The sequence below is a fragment of the Somniosus microcephalus genome, chromosome 3, assembly GCF_052327205.1.
Source record: "Somniosus microcephalus isolate GS21.2 chromosome 3, FLI_Smic_1.0, whole genome shotgun sequence".
NCBI lineage: Eukaryota > Metazoa > Chordata > Chondrichthyes > Squaliformes > Somniosidae > Somniosus > Somniosus microcephalus.
Genome location: NC_140989.1, coordinates 165835369 through 165855088, shown reverse-complemented (window position 1 = coordinate 165855088; position 19720 = coordinate 165835369). Strand labels below are relative to the sequence as shown.

The window sequence follows — 19720 nt, the reverse complement described above, 5'->3', positions numbered from 1 at the left end:
TTTATCCTTACACCCTTTTATGAACAAAGGTGTAACATTTGCAATTCTCCAGTCCTCTGGCACCACCCTCTCTCTAAGGAGGATTGGAAGATTGTGGCCAGTACCTCCGCAATCCATCTGGTCCTGGTGACTTATCTACTTTAAGTACAGCCAGCCTTTCTAGTACTTCCTTTTTTATCAATTTTTACCCTATCCAGCATCTCAACTGCCTCCTCTTTCACTATGACTTTGGCAGCATCTGCTTCCTTGGTAAAGACAGATGCAAAGTACTCATTTAGTACCTCAGCCATGCTGTCTGCCTCCATGCATAGGTCTCCTTTTTGGTCCCTAATTGGCCTCACCCCTCCTCTTACTACCTGTTTACTATTTATATGCCTATAGAAGACTTTTGGATTCCCTTTTACGTTAGCTGCCAATCTATTCTCATACCCCTTTGCCCCTTGTATTTCCTTTTTCATTTCCTCTCTGAACTTTCTATATTGAGCCTTCTGAGAGTGGAAGGCTCACATGCCATTTGTACAGCATATTATACTTCCTTCACTTTTGTCAGTAGAAAAGGATATTGCTCACATGCAGACAGTATGTGACCAAGGGCAGAAAAAAGTATGCAATGAATTGCTTGTTTTCTGTGCACCTTTCACAATACATACATCTTGATGGAATCGGAGCCTCCACAACTGTTCAGCAGAAAACATGGTGGGCTGCTGGGAGACCTGCACTACCTGCTCAAAACTTTGCTGCTGGCACTTCTGTGGAACAACTGCATACCTCAAGAAAGGCCCGAAAATGAGGTATACCTCGTAGGGAAGAAAATATATTCAAGCACGTGTTTGGATTATGAGAGCAACAGCAGCTTGCATTTATATATCATCTTTAATGTAGCAAAACATCCCAAAGCACTTCACAGTAGCATAATCAGACAACAATGGACATTGAGCCAAAGAAAGAGAAAGGAGGAGAGGGAGATGTAGAAACAGAGGGGTTTAAGGAGGGAATTCCATCGTATGGGTCGAAGTGGCTACAGGCATGCCACCAAGGGTGAGTTGAAGGGAGGGGGGAATGTAAAGCGGATGCACACTTCCAATATTTATATAAGGTGTGAGCCGGGATGAATTCGAGATTGGACTCTAGGGGAATCAAGGGATATGAGCAACGGGCGGGAAAGTGGAGTTGAGGTCGAAGATTAGCCATGATCTTGTTGAATAGCGGAGCAGGCTTCAAAGGCCCTGTGGCCTACTCCTGCTCCTAATTCTTATGTTCTTAGATGAAGAACTCACATTTATATAGTGCCTTTCACAACCTCGGGACATCCCAAATCACTTTGCAGCCAACAAAATATTTTTGAAGTGCAGTTGGAAATTTGTGCACAAGTTCCCGTAAACAGCAATGAAATGTTTGACCAAATCATCTGTTTTAAGTGTTGATTGAGGGATAAATGTTGGCCAGGACCCCGGGAGAACTCATCTTTCAAATAGTGCCATGGATCTCTAATGCCAATCTTGTAAGATTTGCAAAATTTCTACATTTCCCCAAAGGTTATTATTAATAAAAGGGACCCTGCATGGACATTTTAAGTCAAAAAGGGCACCCAAGATGGCATCCGCGCCTCGTGGCAGAAAGCCTGTGAGATTTTAAAACTTGGACTCTGCGACGCAGGCAGCTTGTGGAGAAATCGAAACCAAAACTGCAGTTTCTGTGAAGAGAGACTTTGCATTTTCAAAACCAGACAGGACTTTGAATTATGTATTAGATCAAATTGGAGACAAATCTAAACCCAGTTAGGCCTATAGTTAAGGTCATCAAGCAGTTTGCATAAATAATCAGGAACAGATTAAGGAAGCCATCGAGGCTGGACAGGCCCATCAAGGTGCATTCATAACAAAACAAGTCAATTATCGAGCAGTAGATGCGATTACCGGCCATCTAAAAACAGTTAGTATAGATTGCTACCATTATTTAAAATAGCTCGCCAAGATTAAGACAAAGAACTAACCTGATTTGGCGCGCAGATAAGAGCCATCCGTAGGAGTATAATTGAAGGCCCCGGGTAGCAATCTCTCTCTTCTCTCTGGCCTCTCCTTGCTCCTCGCCCTCGTGGCTGCTGCTCTTTCCCCATCCCGCACTTACCCCCTGGCATCTGCCCGTGCCTTTCCCCACTCCATCTGGAATCGCCCAGGCACTACATCGGGTGGACACGGACAATCCAGGCCAGGCGAGGCGGGACGCGATGAGGCGAGGAGGCAAGACGAACTGAGGAGACGACTGAAGACAAGCTTCGAATGATTGGGCCTTCAGTCTCAGCTGACCTGCGACTATCTTTATGCAAACTCAAACTGTCGGCCGAGGAAGAGGAACCATCATCCCTGCAAGGTAAAGTACCAAAGCAGAGACTTTAACTTTGGGGTACTCGAACCTGGACAACGCCCTTGCAGCACCCGGAGACCACGTGATGACGGCAGACTCCAGAGAGCACCAAGAGTGAACCCCGAACCCCACCGCTGTTTTGAGTTCAGCAGACCCCTTTTGATTGGTAAGCATAAATTCTGGCCCCTCATAGCTTAATCTAGTTAGGTATAGGGGGTGGGATAAGGATAAGGGGATTGTTAAGATAGTTGTTTTCCCTCAATGTGCCGTGTGTTCCCCATTCCCTGTATAAATATAGTTATTTGTATTGGCCTGTAATTTTATACACTGGTAACTTCTCATAAGACGGTGTTATTTTTCTGTTTAATAAAATCTTGAGTTTTGCTTACATCCAAACCACCTGTCTACTCGAGTCTTTTCTGTATTGCTGCCTGTACCTAAGTCCGGTGTCTAGAACCCAGGGGCGTGGGAGCGATTCGAACCGCTCATAAACAGTCAGGGGCACAACTGGCTGGGCGTACGTGCCAAACACCACCACACGCCACCCCCTACAATCTGAGAGGGCAGACAGGGCTTTGGTTTAACATCTCGTCCAAAAAATGACATCCCCGACAGTGCAGTACATAGTATTGATACCTTTGAGCCACAGCTGAGACATATAAATAGTAGAGGTATTTTTTTTAATTCGTCATGGGATGTGGGCGTCACTAGCAAGGCCAGCATTTATTGCCCACCCCTAATTGCCCTTCAGAAGGTGGTGAGGAACTGCCTTCTCTAACCGCTGCAGTCCATGTGGTGAAGTTACTCCCTTGGTGCTATTAGGGAGGGAGTTCCAGGATATATTTCCAAGTCAGGATGATGTGTGACTTGGAGGGAAACTTGGAGGTGGTGGTGTTCCCATGCGCCTGCTGTCCAATGCTGTAAAATAATGATATTCAAAAAGCTTTCTCCATATATTAAGTTTTGGGTGGCATGTAAAAGCTGTAAAAGCTTTTATAGATATGTGAAGAGAAAAAGATTGGTGAAGTCAAGCGTATGTCCCTTACAGTCAGAATCAGGGGGATTTATAATGGGAAACAAGGAAATGGCAAGTCAACTAAATACATACTTTGGTTCTGTCTTCACAAAGGAGGACACAAATAACATCCCAGAGATGCCGGGGAACAGAGGGTCTAATGAGAGGGAGGAACTGAAAGAAATCAGTATTTGTAGGGAAATGGTACTGAAGGCCGATAAATCCCCAGAGCCTGATGGCCTACATCCCAGGGTACTTAAGGAAGTGGCCCATGAGATAGTAGATGCATTGCTGGTCATCTTCCAGAACTCGATAGACTCTGGAACAGTACCCATGGATTGGAGGGTAGCTAATGTTACCCCACTATTCAAAAAAGGTGGTAGAGAAAAAGCAGGGAATTATAGACCGGTAAGCCTGACATCGGTAGTGGGGAAAATGCGAGAGTCTATTATAAAAGATGTAATAGCAGAGCACTTGGAAAGCAGTGACAGGATCGGACAAAGTCAACATGGATTTACAAAAGGTAAATCATGCTTGACTAATCTACTGGAATTTTTTGAGGATGTAACTGGTAAAATAGATAAGGGAGAACCAGTGGATGTGGTGTATTTGGACTTTCAGAAGGCTTTCGATAAGGTTCCACATAAGAGATTAGCGTGCAAAATTAAGGCACATGGGATTGGGGGCAAGGTATTGACTTGGATAGAGAACTGGTTGGCGGACAGAAAGCAAAGAGTTGGAATAAACGGGTCATTTTCCGAGTGGCAGGCAGTGACTAGTGGGGTACCGCAAGGATCGGTCCTAGGACCCCAGCTGTTCACAATATATATTAATGATCTGGATGAGGGAATTGGATGTAATATCTCCAAATTTGCAGACGACACAAAGCTGGGTGGGAGGGTAAGCTGTGCGGAGGATGTCGTGAAACTCCAGTACGATTTGGACAGGTTGGGTGATTGGGCAGAAACATGGCAAATGCACTATAATGTGGATAAATGTGAGGTTATCCACTTTGGTGGCAAAAACAGGAAGGCAGATTATTATTTGAATGGCAATAGATTGGGAGAAGGAGAAGTGCAAAGAGACCTGGGTGTTATTGTGCACCAGTCGCTGAAGGTAAGCATGCAGGTGCAGCAGGCGGTTAAGAAGGCAAATGGTGTGTTGGCCTTCGTAGCAAGAGGGTTCGAGTACAAGAACAAGGATGTCTTGCTGCAGTTGTACAGGGCCTTGGTGAGACCGCACCTTGAGTATTGTGTGCAGTTTTGGTCACCTTACCTGAGGAAGGACGTTCTTGCCATGGAGGGAGTGCAGCGAAGATTCACCAGGCTGATACCTGGGATGGCAGGAATGATGTACGAGGAGAGATTGTGTCGATTGGGCTTATACTCACTGGAGTTTAGAAGATTGAGAGGGGATCTCATCTATTATGTCCGTGTGCAATTGAGACACGGACTGCAGGAGTTGGTTATAACAGGTCTTTACTGAGTGGAGACAAACTGGAACTAACTATGCAAAGTTACTACACAGGCTTATATACAGGGGTGGTCACTACTGGTACTGCAGTATACAGGGGCTGCAGAATATAGTTCCTCCTGCAAAGTACATACACTACAATTCCTCCCCTTTTAGCTAAACAGTACATAACATTCGATTAATAATTAAATAACATATTTACAATTACAGTTGTCATATACATTAGCTGAAGTTAAGCAATTATAAGTTCAGTCGTTGAGGAGGCTTCCTGATTCTGTCTGGATAACGCCTCTTTGGGGTATCAGGTTCTTCTGGCAGAGTTGATTCGGAATCAACGTCGTTGTTGGGTTCATCTGCTTCCAATATTCCCGATTCTGAGGTAGATGCAATTGGTACTTCGGTTTCATCACCAGGTGTATCGGATCCTGGTGTGGAATTGATGTTTTCCAGTGACTCTAGAATCTGGTCAGCATGGCGTCTTACAATGCTCTCTCCAACGTCCACGGTATACATTAGAGGTCCTTGCCGTGTACAGATCATTCCTGGCTGCCATTTCTCTGTGCGGTAGTCCCGGGCCAAAACTGGTTGACCTATCTTAAAACTCCTGGTCGGCCTTTCATTCATATTCTGAAACTGCCTGTTCTCCACATCTCTTCTGATGTTTGGCTTAACCAAATCCAAACGGCATCATAGTCTTCGATTGAAGAACATCATGGCTGGAGTTTGGTTGGTAACCGCATGTGTCGCATTCCGGTAGGCAAACAAGAAGTTATCCACCTTGTGTTGTAGGGGTATGTCTTCATTACACATTGCCTTGATAGCCTTCTTGAATGTTTGAACGAACCTCTCAGCCAATCCATTGGTGGCTGGATGATATGGGGCGGATGTGTAATGCTTAACACCATTATTCTTTAAGAACCTCCGGAACTCTTCAGACACAAACTGTGGTCCATTGTCGGAGCAAATCTGTTCAGGCAGCCCATTTCTGGCGAATATGGTTCGTAAGACTGTGATAGTTTTTTCTGTGGTGGTTGAGGACATTTTTATTACCTCTGGCCACTTTGAATGTGCATCCACCGCAATTAAAAACAACGAGTCCATAAATGTACCAGCAAAATCAATGTGCACCCTTTGCCATGGAGATGAGGGCCACTCCCATGGATGTAGAGGGGCTTGTGGTGGGGCGTTTTGGACCTTCTGGCATCCTGTACAGCTCTTGGTCATCTCTTCGATTTCTCTATCGATTCCCGGCCACCACACAAACGCTCTGGCTAAGTTCTTCATTTTTACCCCTCCCAGATGACCCTCATGGAGCTCATTGAGCACTCTATCCTTCAATTTGGGTGGAATTACTACTCTGGATCCACACATCAAGGTTCCTCTGCACACTGACAGCTGTTCTCTTCTCGGCGAGAATGCTGGCAACAGTGGTTCGCCATGTGCTGGCCATCCCTTCACCGTTAAATCATAGACCCAGGAGAGTGTCGGGTCATTTCGTGTTTCCTTTTCTATGTTTGCATTCATCACAGGTAGACATTCAACTATGGTCGAGTGGAATATCTCCACTGGATCCACTGCAGGTGCTTCTTCCACCGTCGGCAATGGTAGGCGCGACAATCCATCAGCATTCCCATGCTGTTTAGTTCCTTTGTACTCGATGTCATATTGGTGTGCCCCTAGGAAAAGGGACCACCTCTGTAGCCGTTGTGCTGTCATTATCAGTACGCCCTTCTGAGGGTTGAAAATGGAGATGAGAGGTTGATGATCAGTTAGTAGAGTAAATTTCTGACCGTGCAGGTAGTGATTGAACTTCCTCACCCCCCACACCAGGCTGAGGGCCTCTCTGTCAATCTGGGCATAGTTACGCTCGGCTGAAGTTAACGAGCGTGACGCAAAAGCTATCGGCCTCTCTGAACCATCAAGGAATTTATGTGACAGTACCGCTCCAATGCCGTAGGGAGACGCATCACACGCCAGTCTTATCGGTAGTGATGGGTTGTAGTGAGCCAATACTTCTCTTGAAGTGATTAGGTCTTTACTCTTCTGAAAGGCCCGCTTACATTCATCGCTCCATTTCCATGCTACTCCAGATTGTAGTAGGGCGTGCAGTGGGTGCAGAATTGTGGACAAATTCGGCAAAAACTTATGGTAGTAATTCACCAATCCGAGGAATGACCTCCGTTGCGACACATTTTCAGGTGCTGGAGCCTTAACTACCGCTTCAATTTTGTCAGGGGACTTATGTAACCCCTCTTCATCAATCACGTGGCCACAATACGATATCTGTTTCTTTAAAAACTCGCACTTGGGGCGATTGGCTCGTAGCCCATGTTCTCTTAGTCTAGTGAGCACCTGCTCTAGGTTGGCAAGGTGTTCACTGTCATCTTCACCTGTCACTAGGATGTCGTCCAAGTAACACTGAGTCCCCGGAATCCCTTGCAGGACTTGTTCCATCGCTCTTTGCCATATCGCCGGAGCTGATGCTACTCCGAATACCAGTCGATTATACTGGTAAAGACCTTTGTGAGTGTTTATCGTGAGATACTTCCTAGAGGATTCTTCAACCTCCATCTGCAAATATGCTTGTGCTAGGTCAATTTTTGTAAAACGCTTCCCTCCAGATAGTGAGGCGAAAATATCTTCTTTCCTCGGGAGAGGATATTGTACTGTGTGAAGGACTGGGTTCACCATCACCTTGAAGTCCCCACAGATGCGAACCTTCCTTGGCTCCTCAGACTTATTGTTTAACGTTTTCTTCATGACAGGAACGATGGGTGTCGCCCACTCGCTCCAGTCTACCTTAGATAACACGCCTGCATTCTCCAGATTCTCCAGCTCTGCCTCGACGGCTGGGCGAATTGCATATGGTACCGGCCTTGCTTTGAAAAACTTGGGAATTGCATTCTCTTCTATTTTTATCGAGGCGGTTACGCCTTTATGAGTTCCCAGTTCTTGTTGAAATACCTCTTTGACGTTAGCTAAGATTTTTGACAATCGTCCAGGTGTGACGTCGTCATCCTTTTTACCAGCCACCGTCAGTGCCTGAATGGAGTGCCAGTCTAAACTTATCTTTCTGATCCATTCACGTCCCAATAACGGTGGTCCACCAGATACAATTTCTGTATTTCCTTGCCGTTGTATTCGATAGGCACCCTTATTTTCCCTCTGGGTTATACTTTTTGCCCCGTATACGTCTTCAAGACAATGGATGTCTCTTTCAAGGGTATGTGTGAGAATAGCCGCTCGTAGTCTCGTCGATTCATGACGGTCAGGGCTGATCCTGTATCCAATTCCATTTTGACTTGGGACCCTGCTATCGTGAGGGTGACCCAAATGGTTCGGTGATCCTCTTTTGCGATTACGTTGTGAAGTTTGAGACAGCTTAGTCTCTTGTTCCCGGATTCACTATCGCTCATCTGGTCTTCGGAACTACTGTCCATCATCTTTTGTACTTTCCTGTACTGTTCCTTAGTAGCCTTTTTGTTGTCGTTAGTCTTCTTCCCAGACCTGCAAACTCGTGCAATGTGTCCCATCTTTCCGCATTGCCTGCATATTTTGTCCTTGGACCAGCAGTCCTTCTGGTCATGGGTTGTTCTGCTGCAGCGATAACATTTTTCAAATCCCCGTGTCATTTCGTGGGTGCCGTATTCCTGTGGCTTTTGCTGTATTTCCACAGCTCCCCTTGCTGCTGCTTTGTACGATACTGCCACGCTTAAAGCCTTATCTAGCATCAGCTCTTTCTCTGAGAGTAACCTCTTCTGGGTTCCTTCACTCAGGAGTCCACAGACAAATTTGTCCCGTAGAGTATCTGTCAGTCCTGCTCCGAACTGGCAGTGCTTTGATAGCTTGCGTAGTTCTGTAAGGTAATCAGCATTGCTCTCATCTTTATGCTGATTCCTCCTGTGGAATTTAAATCTTTCTGCTATCAGCAGCGGTGTAGGATTTAGGTGTTCCTATAGGATATCAACAATTTCGTTAAAACTCTTCACCATCGGTTTGGCTGGAGTAATCAGGTTCCGCAATAGGCCGTACGTTCTTGTGCCCATTAAGTTTAGTAGTACCGATGCCTTTTTCTCATCGGCTACTTCGTTTGCCTCGCAATATACTTTGACTCTTTCCACATACGTGGTCCAGCCTTCTATTGCATTATCGAAGGCAGTGATATTGCCAGTCTTCGGCATCTTGGAAATCTAAGATGGCGCCTCCTGCGCTTTGCCTTCTTCGCCGATTTAACAAAATGGCGCCTCCCGCGCTTTCCGTCTTCTCCGCTGCTGCTAGTGCTGTTGCTGGCGTTTTATGCCTTGATGGTGACGCCCTATGGTCTTTGCGCACTTCCCCCTGCGCTGCTGCTAACGCCGCTCTCCGTGGTTCCCGTGGCAAATTGCAGCTCCTCGCGGCTTTCTGCGCTTCTAATTTCTTTTATTTCCCCGTCGTCGGAGCAACCCTACGGGACACTTTCCTCCTTCTTCTCGGGTCTGTATGCTGCCCGGCTTCGTATCACCGGCCGCGCCCTGTGTGCTCCACCCTCTCTCTCTCTCTCCTCTTCCCAACAACGCTGCTCGGCCCCGTTGAAAAGCCACCCGATCGAGCTCTAGCCCGCCGCAGCCCAGGAAGGATCAGTGTACTACCTGCCACCAGCCCGCTTAGCTGGAACACCATCGACAGGATAACCAAGCCCCGCTCTTGACAGCCTCTCCTGCAAATCTTCAACTCCGATGAATCAGAGGCGGTTGCCCACGGTCGACGCCCGTTTCTTCTGTTTGTTTTATTTATTTTTTTCTTTCTTCCTTCTGGCCTCGACCTCTGACAACTTCGCTTCAGGGATGGATCCCCATGAGGTGGTGCAGACTGTAGGTAAGTTCAGATCTGCTCATCGCCAGTATTATGTCCGTGTGTAATTGAGACACGGACTGCAGGAGTTGGTTATAACAGGTCTTTACTGAGTGGAGACAAACTGGAACTAACTATGCAAAGTTACTACACAGGCTTATATACAGGGGTGGTCACTACTGGTACTGCAGTATACAGGGGCTGCAGAATATAGTTCCTTCTGCAAAGTACATACACTACATCATCGAAACCTATAAAATTCTGTCAGGTCTGGACAGACTAGATGCAGAAAGGATGTTTCTGATGGCCGGGGAGTCCAGAACCAGGGGTTATAGTCTAAGGATAAGGGGTAAGCCATTTAGGACTGAAATGAGGAGGAATTTCTTCACCCAGAGAGTGGTGAACCTGTGGAATTCTCTGCCACAGAGGGTGGTGGAGGCCAGTTCATTAAATATATTCAAGAAAGAGTTGGATATATTTCTTGAGGCTAAAGGGATCAAGGGATATGGGGAGAAAGCAGGGACAGGGTACTGAATTTGGATGATCAGCCATGATCTCATTGAATGGCAGAGCAGGCTCGAAGGGCCGAATGGCCTACTCCTGCTCCTATCTTCTATGTTTCTATACCTCAGGAAGGATATATTGGCCTTGAAAGGGGCGCAGCACAGATTTGCCAGAAATGATGGTACACTCCCAAAGAGACCATATCGACCCAGAGATGATGGTGCGCATGATGGATAATGTTGCAGCTTCCATTGCAGCACAGACGGAAGTAACCCAATGTCTTAGTGCTGCAGCGGAAGCTCAGACTGCTCTCATGCAGTCTACTTGGTGCCATCGAAACTCGACTGCGCCCATGCAGTCTCAGCGAGATGCCACCCAAGCTCAGACCACTGTCGTACAGTCTCAGCTTGAAGCCACCCAAGCTCTGACTGCTGCCATCGTGGCTGGGTTTACCACTGTCGGCCGGGGCTTGCAGTCTGTCGTACCATCCCAGCACATGCTGAGGCATTGCCCCGGTGGTTGTGGCAGTGGGGCCGTGGAGCAGGACCCTGCTGTCCTCTCTCAGGATGACAGCATTCTTGTTCCCACCACTGCTACTCCGCTATTGCCCTTGCCGCTGCCCGTCAGCTAGCTAGCCCAGACTGCTGCTGCCCATGCCGAGGTGGTGCAGTCTACAGCCAGGCCTTCTAGGGCCACAGCTGCTTGAGATCGTCCTGCAAGGCCACCTGAAGCATGGAAACTCAGCAGCCTTCCACCAGCCATGCTGCAGCCACAGGGGGAGCACTTCGTAGGAGCACTAGAGTAGGAAAAGGCACACGAACGATAGGCACTAAGGGATTGCAGAAGGGTAATTAGTTGATAGTTTTCTTGCAAATATGTGTTCACTGATTTTTGATAAATTTATTAATTTTGTTTGGAATCTTTTGTGGTGTCTCTCATTTAAGCTTTGTGCCTAGGAGGACGCTGTGATTTTCCATGACAGAGGGATGGTATGATGGGGATGTGGTGAGCAATGGAGATCTAGGGTTTCATTCATTGGAATCAGAGTCGAATGAGCCATTCACGGACAGCCCATCCAGAAGAGCGATTGGCTGCCTGCCTCCTCCCTCCCTCCTCTTCCTCCTCCTCCTCCTCCTCTCCCTCATTGTCCTCCTGAGGTGGTCCCGCAATCCCTGGTGACAAGGGCTATGCCCTCATGATGGCCAAGTTGTGAAGCATGCAGCAGACCACCACGAAATGGGATATCTGCTCCTCCCAAGCCATCAAGACAGTGGAACCGTTACTTCAGTAAGCCGATGGTCTGCTTGATGATGTTCCTGGTGAAAGTGACTCTCATTATATGAAGGCTGGGCACGAGTGTTGGGGTTGCGGAGCGGAGTCATGAGCCAGGTGGATCGCGGATAGCCCTTGTCTCCGAGCAGCCACCCTCGAGTTTGCTGTGATGGCTGGAAGGATGAAAGTGCCATGGCTGCTGCCAGGACAGCAGGCATTGACATTGAGGAATCGCTGGGCGTGGTCGCACACCAGCTGCATGTTAAGTGATTGGTAGCCATTGCAGTTCCAGAAGATCTCAGGCTTGTTATGCGGCACCCGCAAAACCATGTGTGTGCAGTCAATGGTGCCCTGCACCATGAAGAAGCCTGCTATCCTGGCAAAGCCACATGCATGCTCATCCTGCTTCTCTCTGCTCAGAGAGAAGAAAACATAGTCCCTTCTCCTGGTGTAGAGAGCCTCAGTGACTTCCCAGATGCAGCGATGGACAGCGAACTGTGAGATGTTAATTATGTCTCCAGCTGCAAACTGGAAGGATCCGCTGGCAAAGAAATTCAGGGCCACGGTGACCTTGACTGCCACTGGGAGAGCCATGGTCACCCTGCTCTCAGGCTGCAGGTCTGGTTGCAGGAGGTGGCAAAGTTCTGTGACCACCTCCTTGGTGAAGTGTAGCCTCCTAATACACTGCTCCTCGCTTAAGTGGATATAAGAGAAGTGCTCTCAGAAGACCCTAGGTGGGTAAGGCCTCCTGTTGAGAGCCCTCCTGGCCTTCCACCGCCTCCATCTTTGTGCATCTTCTCATCTTCTTTGCTTCCTCCGCTCCACTCCTGAAGATCCTGTAGCGCGAAGTAGATTGTTGGAACAGCCCCCATGTGTTATGTATTGTGTGTTCTCCTCCCACCTGTGGTGGCGCTGTCACAGCAGATAAATGGTTGGGTGTTCTCTTGGTTAAGTTTAGCTCTCTTTGTTTGGAACTCTCCAGAACTTCCCTTTCCCTTCGAATAAAGCACTTCATGTTTGAATCTCTGAGTTCTGAGTTCTAATTGTGTCTAGGTAAAAAAAGGTACCGACACAACAAAGTGGCGACGAGGAGCGGATGAATCTGCATATGTTACGGGTGCAGTGAGTAAACAGAAATTTAAATTTGAAACGTGAGGTGGCTACTATATTAGGAAACATCGGTGATTTTGATGAAAATGTGGAGCAATGGAGTGCTTATACGGAATGTTTTGACTATTTTGTCTTGGCGAATGCGGTGGCAAACGAAAAGGTCGTGCCTACCTTTTTGAGTGTAATGGGGCCGAAGACATTCAATTTACTTCGCAGCCTTGTGCAGCCAGATAATCCAGGAACTAAAACATATAAGCAACTAGTGGAAATTCTTGGAGCACATTTTTCACCAAACCTCTGGTTATTGCTGAGAGATTTAGATTTCACAAACAGAATCAAGAGGAGGGGGAATCAGTGATGATGTTTATTGCTGCTTTTAAAAGGTTGTCAGAACACTGCCAGTTTAAGGAGGTGCTGAATGACACCATTAGAGACAGATTTGTGTGTGGTCTGCAAAGTGCAGCCACACAGAAGCGCCTTCTTACTGAGGACAACCTTACTCTTGAAAAGGCCATTGAAGTTAGTGTCTCCATGGAGATGGCGGAAAAGGAGGCTCACCAGTTGAGTTCAACAGGGAGAGTTCACAAGGTGTCGTCTGAGCCTAAAGGTGCGTGGAACGGCACATGTTACCATTGTGGGAAAACGGGCCAACACGCTAATGACTGCTGGTGTACGGAGCTGGAATGCCGAAATTGTGGCAAACATTGAACGTGCCTGTAGAGGTAAAAAAAGAACAGACAGAGCTGGGAAGCATGGAAGCAAAATGTCTGTATTTGGACAAGAGAGAAAAAAGAGTGTTCATTCAGTGCAGTATGATGGAACAAGCAAAACAGAGGGGAGCGACACCTCTGAGGAGGAAGAGGTGCACATACTGACGGTTGCAGGTGGTTCAAATGGTGACTGGGTGTCACCACTGGTGGAGGGACAATCAGTGCGGATGGAGGTGGACACAAGCGCGGCTGTGTCCCTTGTTTCAGACACTGTCTACAACAAAATGCTAAAGCATCTTACCCTTCAGCCAACAAACATTGTGCTAAAGACGTATACCGGCGAACCTGTGGCCATGAGAGGCGCCATTGAGGTGACAGTTAAATTGAACGGACAGACTGCAAAACTGCCACTATATGTGGTAAAGGGAAATTACCCATCGCTACTGGGATGTGCGTGGCTAGAGAAAATCACACTGGACTGGCCTGCAGTCCGCATGATGTCAAAAGAGGAGTCAGGTCTGACTGCAGTGTTAAACAAACATGCAGAACTCTTCAATGGGGAACTTGGGAGCATGAAAAAGATCAGCATGAGACTGGACATGAAACCTGACAGCAAGCCGAAGTTTCACAAAGCCCGACCTGTTCCCTATGCAATTATGGCAAAAGTTGAGGCTAACTTGGAGGCCTTAGTTGAGAATGGAGTCCTGGAGCCTGTGAGCGTGAGCAAATGGGCCACACCCATTTTTCCTGTCCTGAAAAAGGATGGATCTGTTCGAATCTGCGGGGATTTTAAAGTGACTATTAACCCGGTGCTGTCTGCGGAACAGTACCCTCTTCCCCTCATTGATGATCTTTTTACGGGCCTGGCCGGAGGGCAAAAGTTCAGCAAAATAGACTTATGCCAGGCTTATCTACAAATGCATGTCGATGACAAATCAAAGGAGCTGCTGACAATTGTGACACACAAGGGGCTATACAGGTACTGCCGCCTTCCGTTTGGAATTACGTCGGCCCCTGCTCTATTCCAAAGGGCAATGGATCAGATTTTGAGTGGACTGCCAGGAGTCCAGTGCTACCTGGACGACATCCTTGTCACTGGGACAAATGAGGAGGATCATCTTCTGAACTTGGATGCGACACTACAACGACTGAAAGAGTACGGACTCAGAGTTCGTAAAGACAAATGTGAATTCTTTCAGTCTTCAGTTGATTACCTGGGGCATGTGATTGATGCTACTGGCCTGCATAAGGCGCCGTCAAAGGTCAAGGTGATCGTGGAGGCCCCAGCACCCCAGAATGTGAGCCAGTTACGTTCATTTCTGGGGCTACTTAACTGCTATGGGAAGTTTATTCCAGACTTAGCAACATTGCTGAAGCCGTTACATCAGTTGCTATGTCAAGGCAAAACATGGAAATGGACTGAACTGTGCAACGAAGCTTTCGCCCAAGCAAAGAAAGCATTGCTGAAATCGGAGGTCCTGACACACTTCGACCCAAAGCTACCCGTGCACCTAGCATGTGATGCGTCACCATATGGTGTGGGAGCAGTCATATCCCACATCATGCCTTCTGGTGAAGAGAAACCTATCGCCTTCGCATCATGCACCTTGAACAAGGCCAAGTGTAACTATGCACAGATTGAGCGCGAGGCCTTGGGAATCGTTTTTGGAATTCGAAAATTTCATCAGTACCTGTTTGGGAGAAGGTTCACACTCCTGACGGACCACCGTCCATTGACTTCAATCTTCGGGCCCCACACCGAAATTCCGTCTCTCGCTGCAAGCAGGATGCAAAGGTGGGCTTTACTGTTGTCAGGACACACATACGACATCAAATATCGCAAATCAGACTTGCACGGCAACGCAGGCGGTCTCTCGAGGCTACCCTTGCCTGTTACTCCCCCAGAGCCTCGTCAGATAGACATCTTCTACTTTAGACAAGTGGAGGGAGCACCTGTCACTGCAGTTCAGGTGCGAAGGTACACCCGCAACGATCCAGTCCTGTCTGAGGTAATGGACGATGTCATTCGAGGGAGAACTATAGGAGATTCTCCTAGTTTGAAACCTTACGTTTCAAAAAGAAATGAGCTCTCCGTCCAGGCAGGTTGTCATCATTCCGCCACCTCTGAGGGAACCTATACTGCAACAACTTCATACAGGCCACAGTGGGATGGTTCGGATGAAGGAAATGGCAAGAAGCTACTTCTGGTGGCCAGGTCTCGATGGGAATATTAAGGAGAAAGCCAAAACATGTTCCCCATGTCAAAGGCGAATGCCACAGCTGGCAACCCTACACCCCTGGGATTGGCCTGCAGAAGTGTGGCAGCGAGTACATGTGGACTTCGCCGGTCCTTTCGAAGAGAAGATGTTTATGGTGGTTGTGGATGCTCGTAGCAAGTGGCCGGAGGTCGCTGTGATGAGGTCTACCACGGCAGAGAAAACAATTGAGAAACTTAGTGAGATGTTCAGCCGTTATGGCTCACCGGATCAACTCGTAAGTGACAACGGTCCACAATTTGTATCACAGGTGTTTGCAACCGTCCTGCATGTGAATGGTGTCCAACACATCAGGTCTGCGCCCTATCATCCCTCTACTAACGGCCAGGCAGAAAGGTTCGTGCAAACTTTGAAGCGCGCCTTGAAGGCATCGCAAGGTCAGGGCTCAATCCACCAACGTCTGAACAGCTTCCTGTTGTCCTACAGGAACGAGCCGCATGCCACAACCAAAACTTCCCCCGCTTCGCTCATGATGAAGAGTCAGTTGCAGACAAGCTTTGACTTACTCAAACCTCCAAGGGCAGAGCAGGTTGTCCATCGTCAACAACAAGCTCAAGTTGAAAAGAGAGAGAAAAGAGCCAAGGAGAGACGGTTTCATCCGGGAGAGCACGTCCTAGCTCGAAACTACAACACTGGACCGAAATGGGTTCCTGCTACGGTGATCGCGCAGATGGGCCCTGTGTCTTACATGGTTGAGACTGCCGAGGACGTCGTCTGGAGAAGACACACAGATCAACTGTTGCTAGGAGCAGAGACAGCCACAGAGGCTCCAACGGCTGTGCAAACTCCTGACTTTCGACTGACACAGGCACCTTCTCCATCTAGGCCTGTGTCAATGCCTACTGCTGTGGAAGCCAGCGATGACCGCCGGTATCCTGTCAGAGAGCGGCGGCCTCCAAGACGATTAGATCTGTAGGCTTAGCGACTTACCCACAAGACTGGGGCAGAATAAACCCCAGGGTAAAGTCAGGGGTTGAGGCAGTCTACCTCTACCGTAGTTTAGTTGAGTGCATTGAAAGTAACTTAACTGTTGAGGAATAATGTGGACCTTCCATTTAAGAGGGGAGGAATATGTTATGTATTGTGTGTTCTCCTCCCACTTGTGGTGGCGCTGTCACAGCAGATAAATGGTTGGGTGTTCTCTTGGTTAAGTTTCGCTCACTTTGTTCGGAACTCTCCAGAACTTCCCTTTCCCTTCGAATAAAGCACTAAGGCCTAGAAATTGGGTGGCTAGCGCCGCCTTTTAGCACCTAAAGAGGCAGTCAGTGGCTGTAGCGCCACTGGCTGCGCCTTGTGCCATATTGAGTTGGGGCGCTAATGGTGGTGTTAACCTGTTGCGCTGCGCCGCCACCGATGACGTCATCGGTGTGCGCAGCGCCCCATTCACGTCCCGATTGCGATATTGGGTAGCGATTGCCGCTGCTGCGCCGATCGCTACCCGTGCCCGGTTCTCGGGGCCTTACTGCGCCGGCAGAGGCGCAAGTTAAGGTGGAGGTGCAGGGCGGCCGGTTTTTCCGGCGGCCGCCTGCCAGCACCTCCGTCCCCGGCCTCCAGATCCCCCCCCCGTGGCATTGCCGGCTGTTTCCCGAGAGCCCGGCACTTCTCCGCGGTGCCGGGCTCTTTTGCCGGCATTCGCGATCGGGGATCGCGCTGTTGCAGGCTCCTCCCCCTTAACTTTGGGAGGAAGGCCTGCAGTACCACAGCGTGCTGTGCCGCAGCGTGTGGCGCTGCGGCACGTTGCGCTGCAAAATTCAGTTTCAGCGCCCTGAGAGGGACGCGGAGCGCCTCGAGCCGCGCCGCGTCCCCTCTAGGCGCACTGAAACCGAATTTCCGACGATCAATAATGCTCGAAACGCTGCGCTAAATCCAGCGCCCAGGCGATTTTTGCCCCGCTTTGGCGCCTCACCCCAATTTCTAGGCCTTCATGTTTGAATCTCTGAGTTCTGAGTTCTAATTGTGCCTAGGTAAAAAAAGGTACCGACACAACACCATGACTGTGAGCAAGTATTGTGAGCAGAAGCCTTTAAATAAGAATGAAGGCATTCTCTACTTGCAATGACACTCCCTGTTACCTTAGAACCGTGAAAGAAGTTAATAAAGCTGGTGGAGTTGCAAAAAGTAGCACAGTGCCAGTCAAACTGCATTAACATGTCAGGTAGAACTGATTGTTGAAGATCCCTTTAACTACGGCTGCTGAAGCCTCCTTCCTGCTTCTCAACGCTTGCTCAGCCTGTCATTGTTAAGGCGTGTCGGTAAGTGCAGCGGCGAAATCCATTGTCGCAGATCGGGTGTCAAGTGAGTGGTGCACACTCACTGATGTCACGATCTGCTTAATTTCAATCATTTCAGTGATTGCTTCTATTTGCAGCACTGCCAGCCATCCCAAAATGGCAGCTGCCGTGGGACCCGCTGCCAGCTGGCGGAAGAGTGGCGGCCACCATTTTTTTGCCCGATTATGGCAGTAACGGGTGACATTGAACCCCTGAATTTCTAGGCCAAAGTGTCCATTAATTGTGTTTACTTCAAGTTCCAAAATAACCAAGATCAGATCAGAGGTAGCCAACTGCTTAATGGTGCACTTAAAACTGAGTTACAGTTAAAGCTTGTGTAAGTTAGACAGTATTGTTCTTTCAGTGTTGAAATGTAAAAATAATTATGCATACTGAGGTACAACAGAATGGTGGGATGTAGACTTGATCCCCCCGCCCTTCCCAGCTGTTTATTTTTCCCCGATAGCTAATGTAAGCAAATATTTGGTCTAATTATATACCCAACCTCAGACGTGTTGGTGAGACGAGGCGCAAAGGCATGGGAGCAGCAGTGTTAAGAGTTTTGGGAGCAAGGTGCCCAACCCTTCTCTCATTCAGAGTCGGTGCATTGTCAGAGGCCTTGGAGTAAGGTGCCCACCCACTATCTCAAAAAGTTTGGTGCATTGCTGAGGAAGATCAAGGGCTTTGGTTAGATTTCATTCCCTCAACCAGTATAATAAAACTAAAGTTACCTGCCCTTCCCTATGTGCGTGCAAACATGGGATTGTGTTTCATGTACACTCTTACTGTTTTTGATCCTCCAGGTACATGTTTGACGTAAGTCCAAAACTGGCAGAAAGGTATCCTTTTTATGAAGATGAATGGAGCAGGACAGTATACGAGGATTACACAAGCACATACTGTGATCTTCATCCCAACTACTGGTTTGTGGTATTCAGGTATGAACTGAAATCGCAGCCCTCAGCAACATACCTGAGGTTTTTATCTGTGTGTACTTTCAGAACGCTATATAACATTACTTTCTATTGTAATAATTAGTGGTTCTTTTATGTTTATTGGACTTTTAATTCAGTGATTGCTAATGATCCTATGCATTGCTGTATTGTGCCTGGTTCAGTATTACAGTAAGCGGCTCTTGGCTGTACTGTAATTGATGTATCTGCACTGTGCAATGTAACAAGTGTGTTGCCATTGAGAATAAGCACTGTACAACTGTTACAGACAACATTTTGGCCCTTGATCATTCTTATTCCCAGGCTTGCTTTTACAAGATAATTGCATGAAGAAGGCCTTTCGGCCCATCTTGGTTCATCCAGCCAGAGAGATCCCAACAGTCCCAATTATTTCTTAAATGATTCCAGGCTTTTTTTCCTCCACTACTCTATCTGGAAATGTATTCACCACATTGATGATAAGCTCCAAGCTATATCATGGTTCTTTTTAGAGTTTCCTCAATATGACTTTGTTCAAAGGTTCACAAGGATCAAGATTGCCAAGGGAGGGGCCTTTATCCATTTGAAGATTTTACAATTTGTTTTAACAGAGACGATGCAGATATGAAAGGTATACAGTCAGAGCAACATAGGATGGGAATTTATTTGGAGCTGCTCCCACTTTGTCACCGTTTACATGTGTAATTGAGGTTTCCACCACACTTCCAGCGAAGTTACGGCGACAAAGCAAGAGGAAATTCCTGGCTATATTTGTCACTCAGAATGATTACCAATCTTGCAAGGGTAAAATTCCATATGTATGCTGATGACACCTAGCTCCATCTCTCTACCACTTCTCTTGACTTCATGATGACCTCGGCATTGTCCGGTTGACTGCCCGATGTCAACTCATGAATGAGTCACAATTTCCTTCATCGGTACATTGGCAATACCAAAGCCATTA

The 19720-nt window shown here is 47.7% G+C and overlaps 1 protein-coding gene across 2 annotated transcripts in view; it reads left to right on the top strand.

The window, feature by feature from the left end:
- adgb (androglobin) overlaps positions 1 to 19720 on the top strand; it is a 399345-nt gene that overhangs the window by 250965 nt on the left and 128660 nt on the right. For both annotated transcript variants that reach the window (XM_085981859.1, XM_085981860.1), the window contains one exon: positions 18628 to 18762. In XM_085981859.1, the coding sequence (XP_085837985.1) occupies positions 18628 to 18762 (135 nt within the window). The remainder of the gene's footprint in view (positions 1 to 18627; positions 18763 to 19720) is intronic.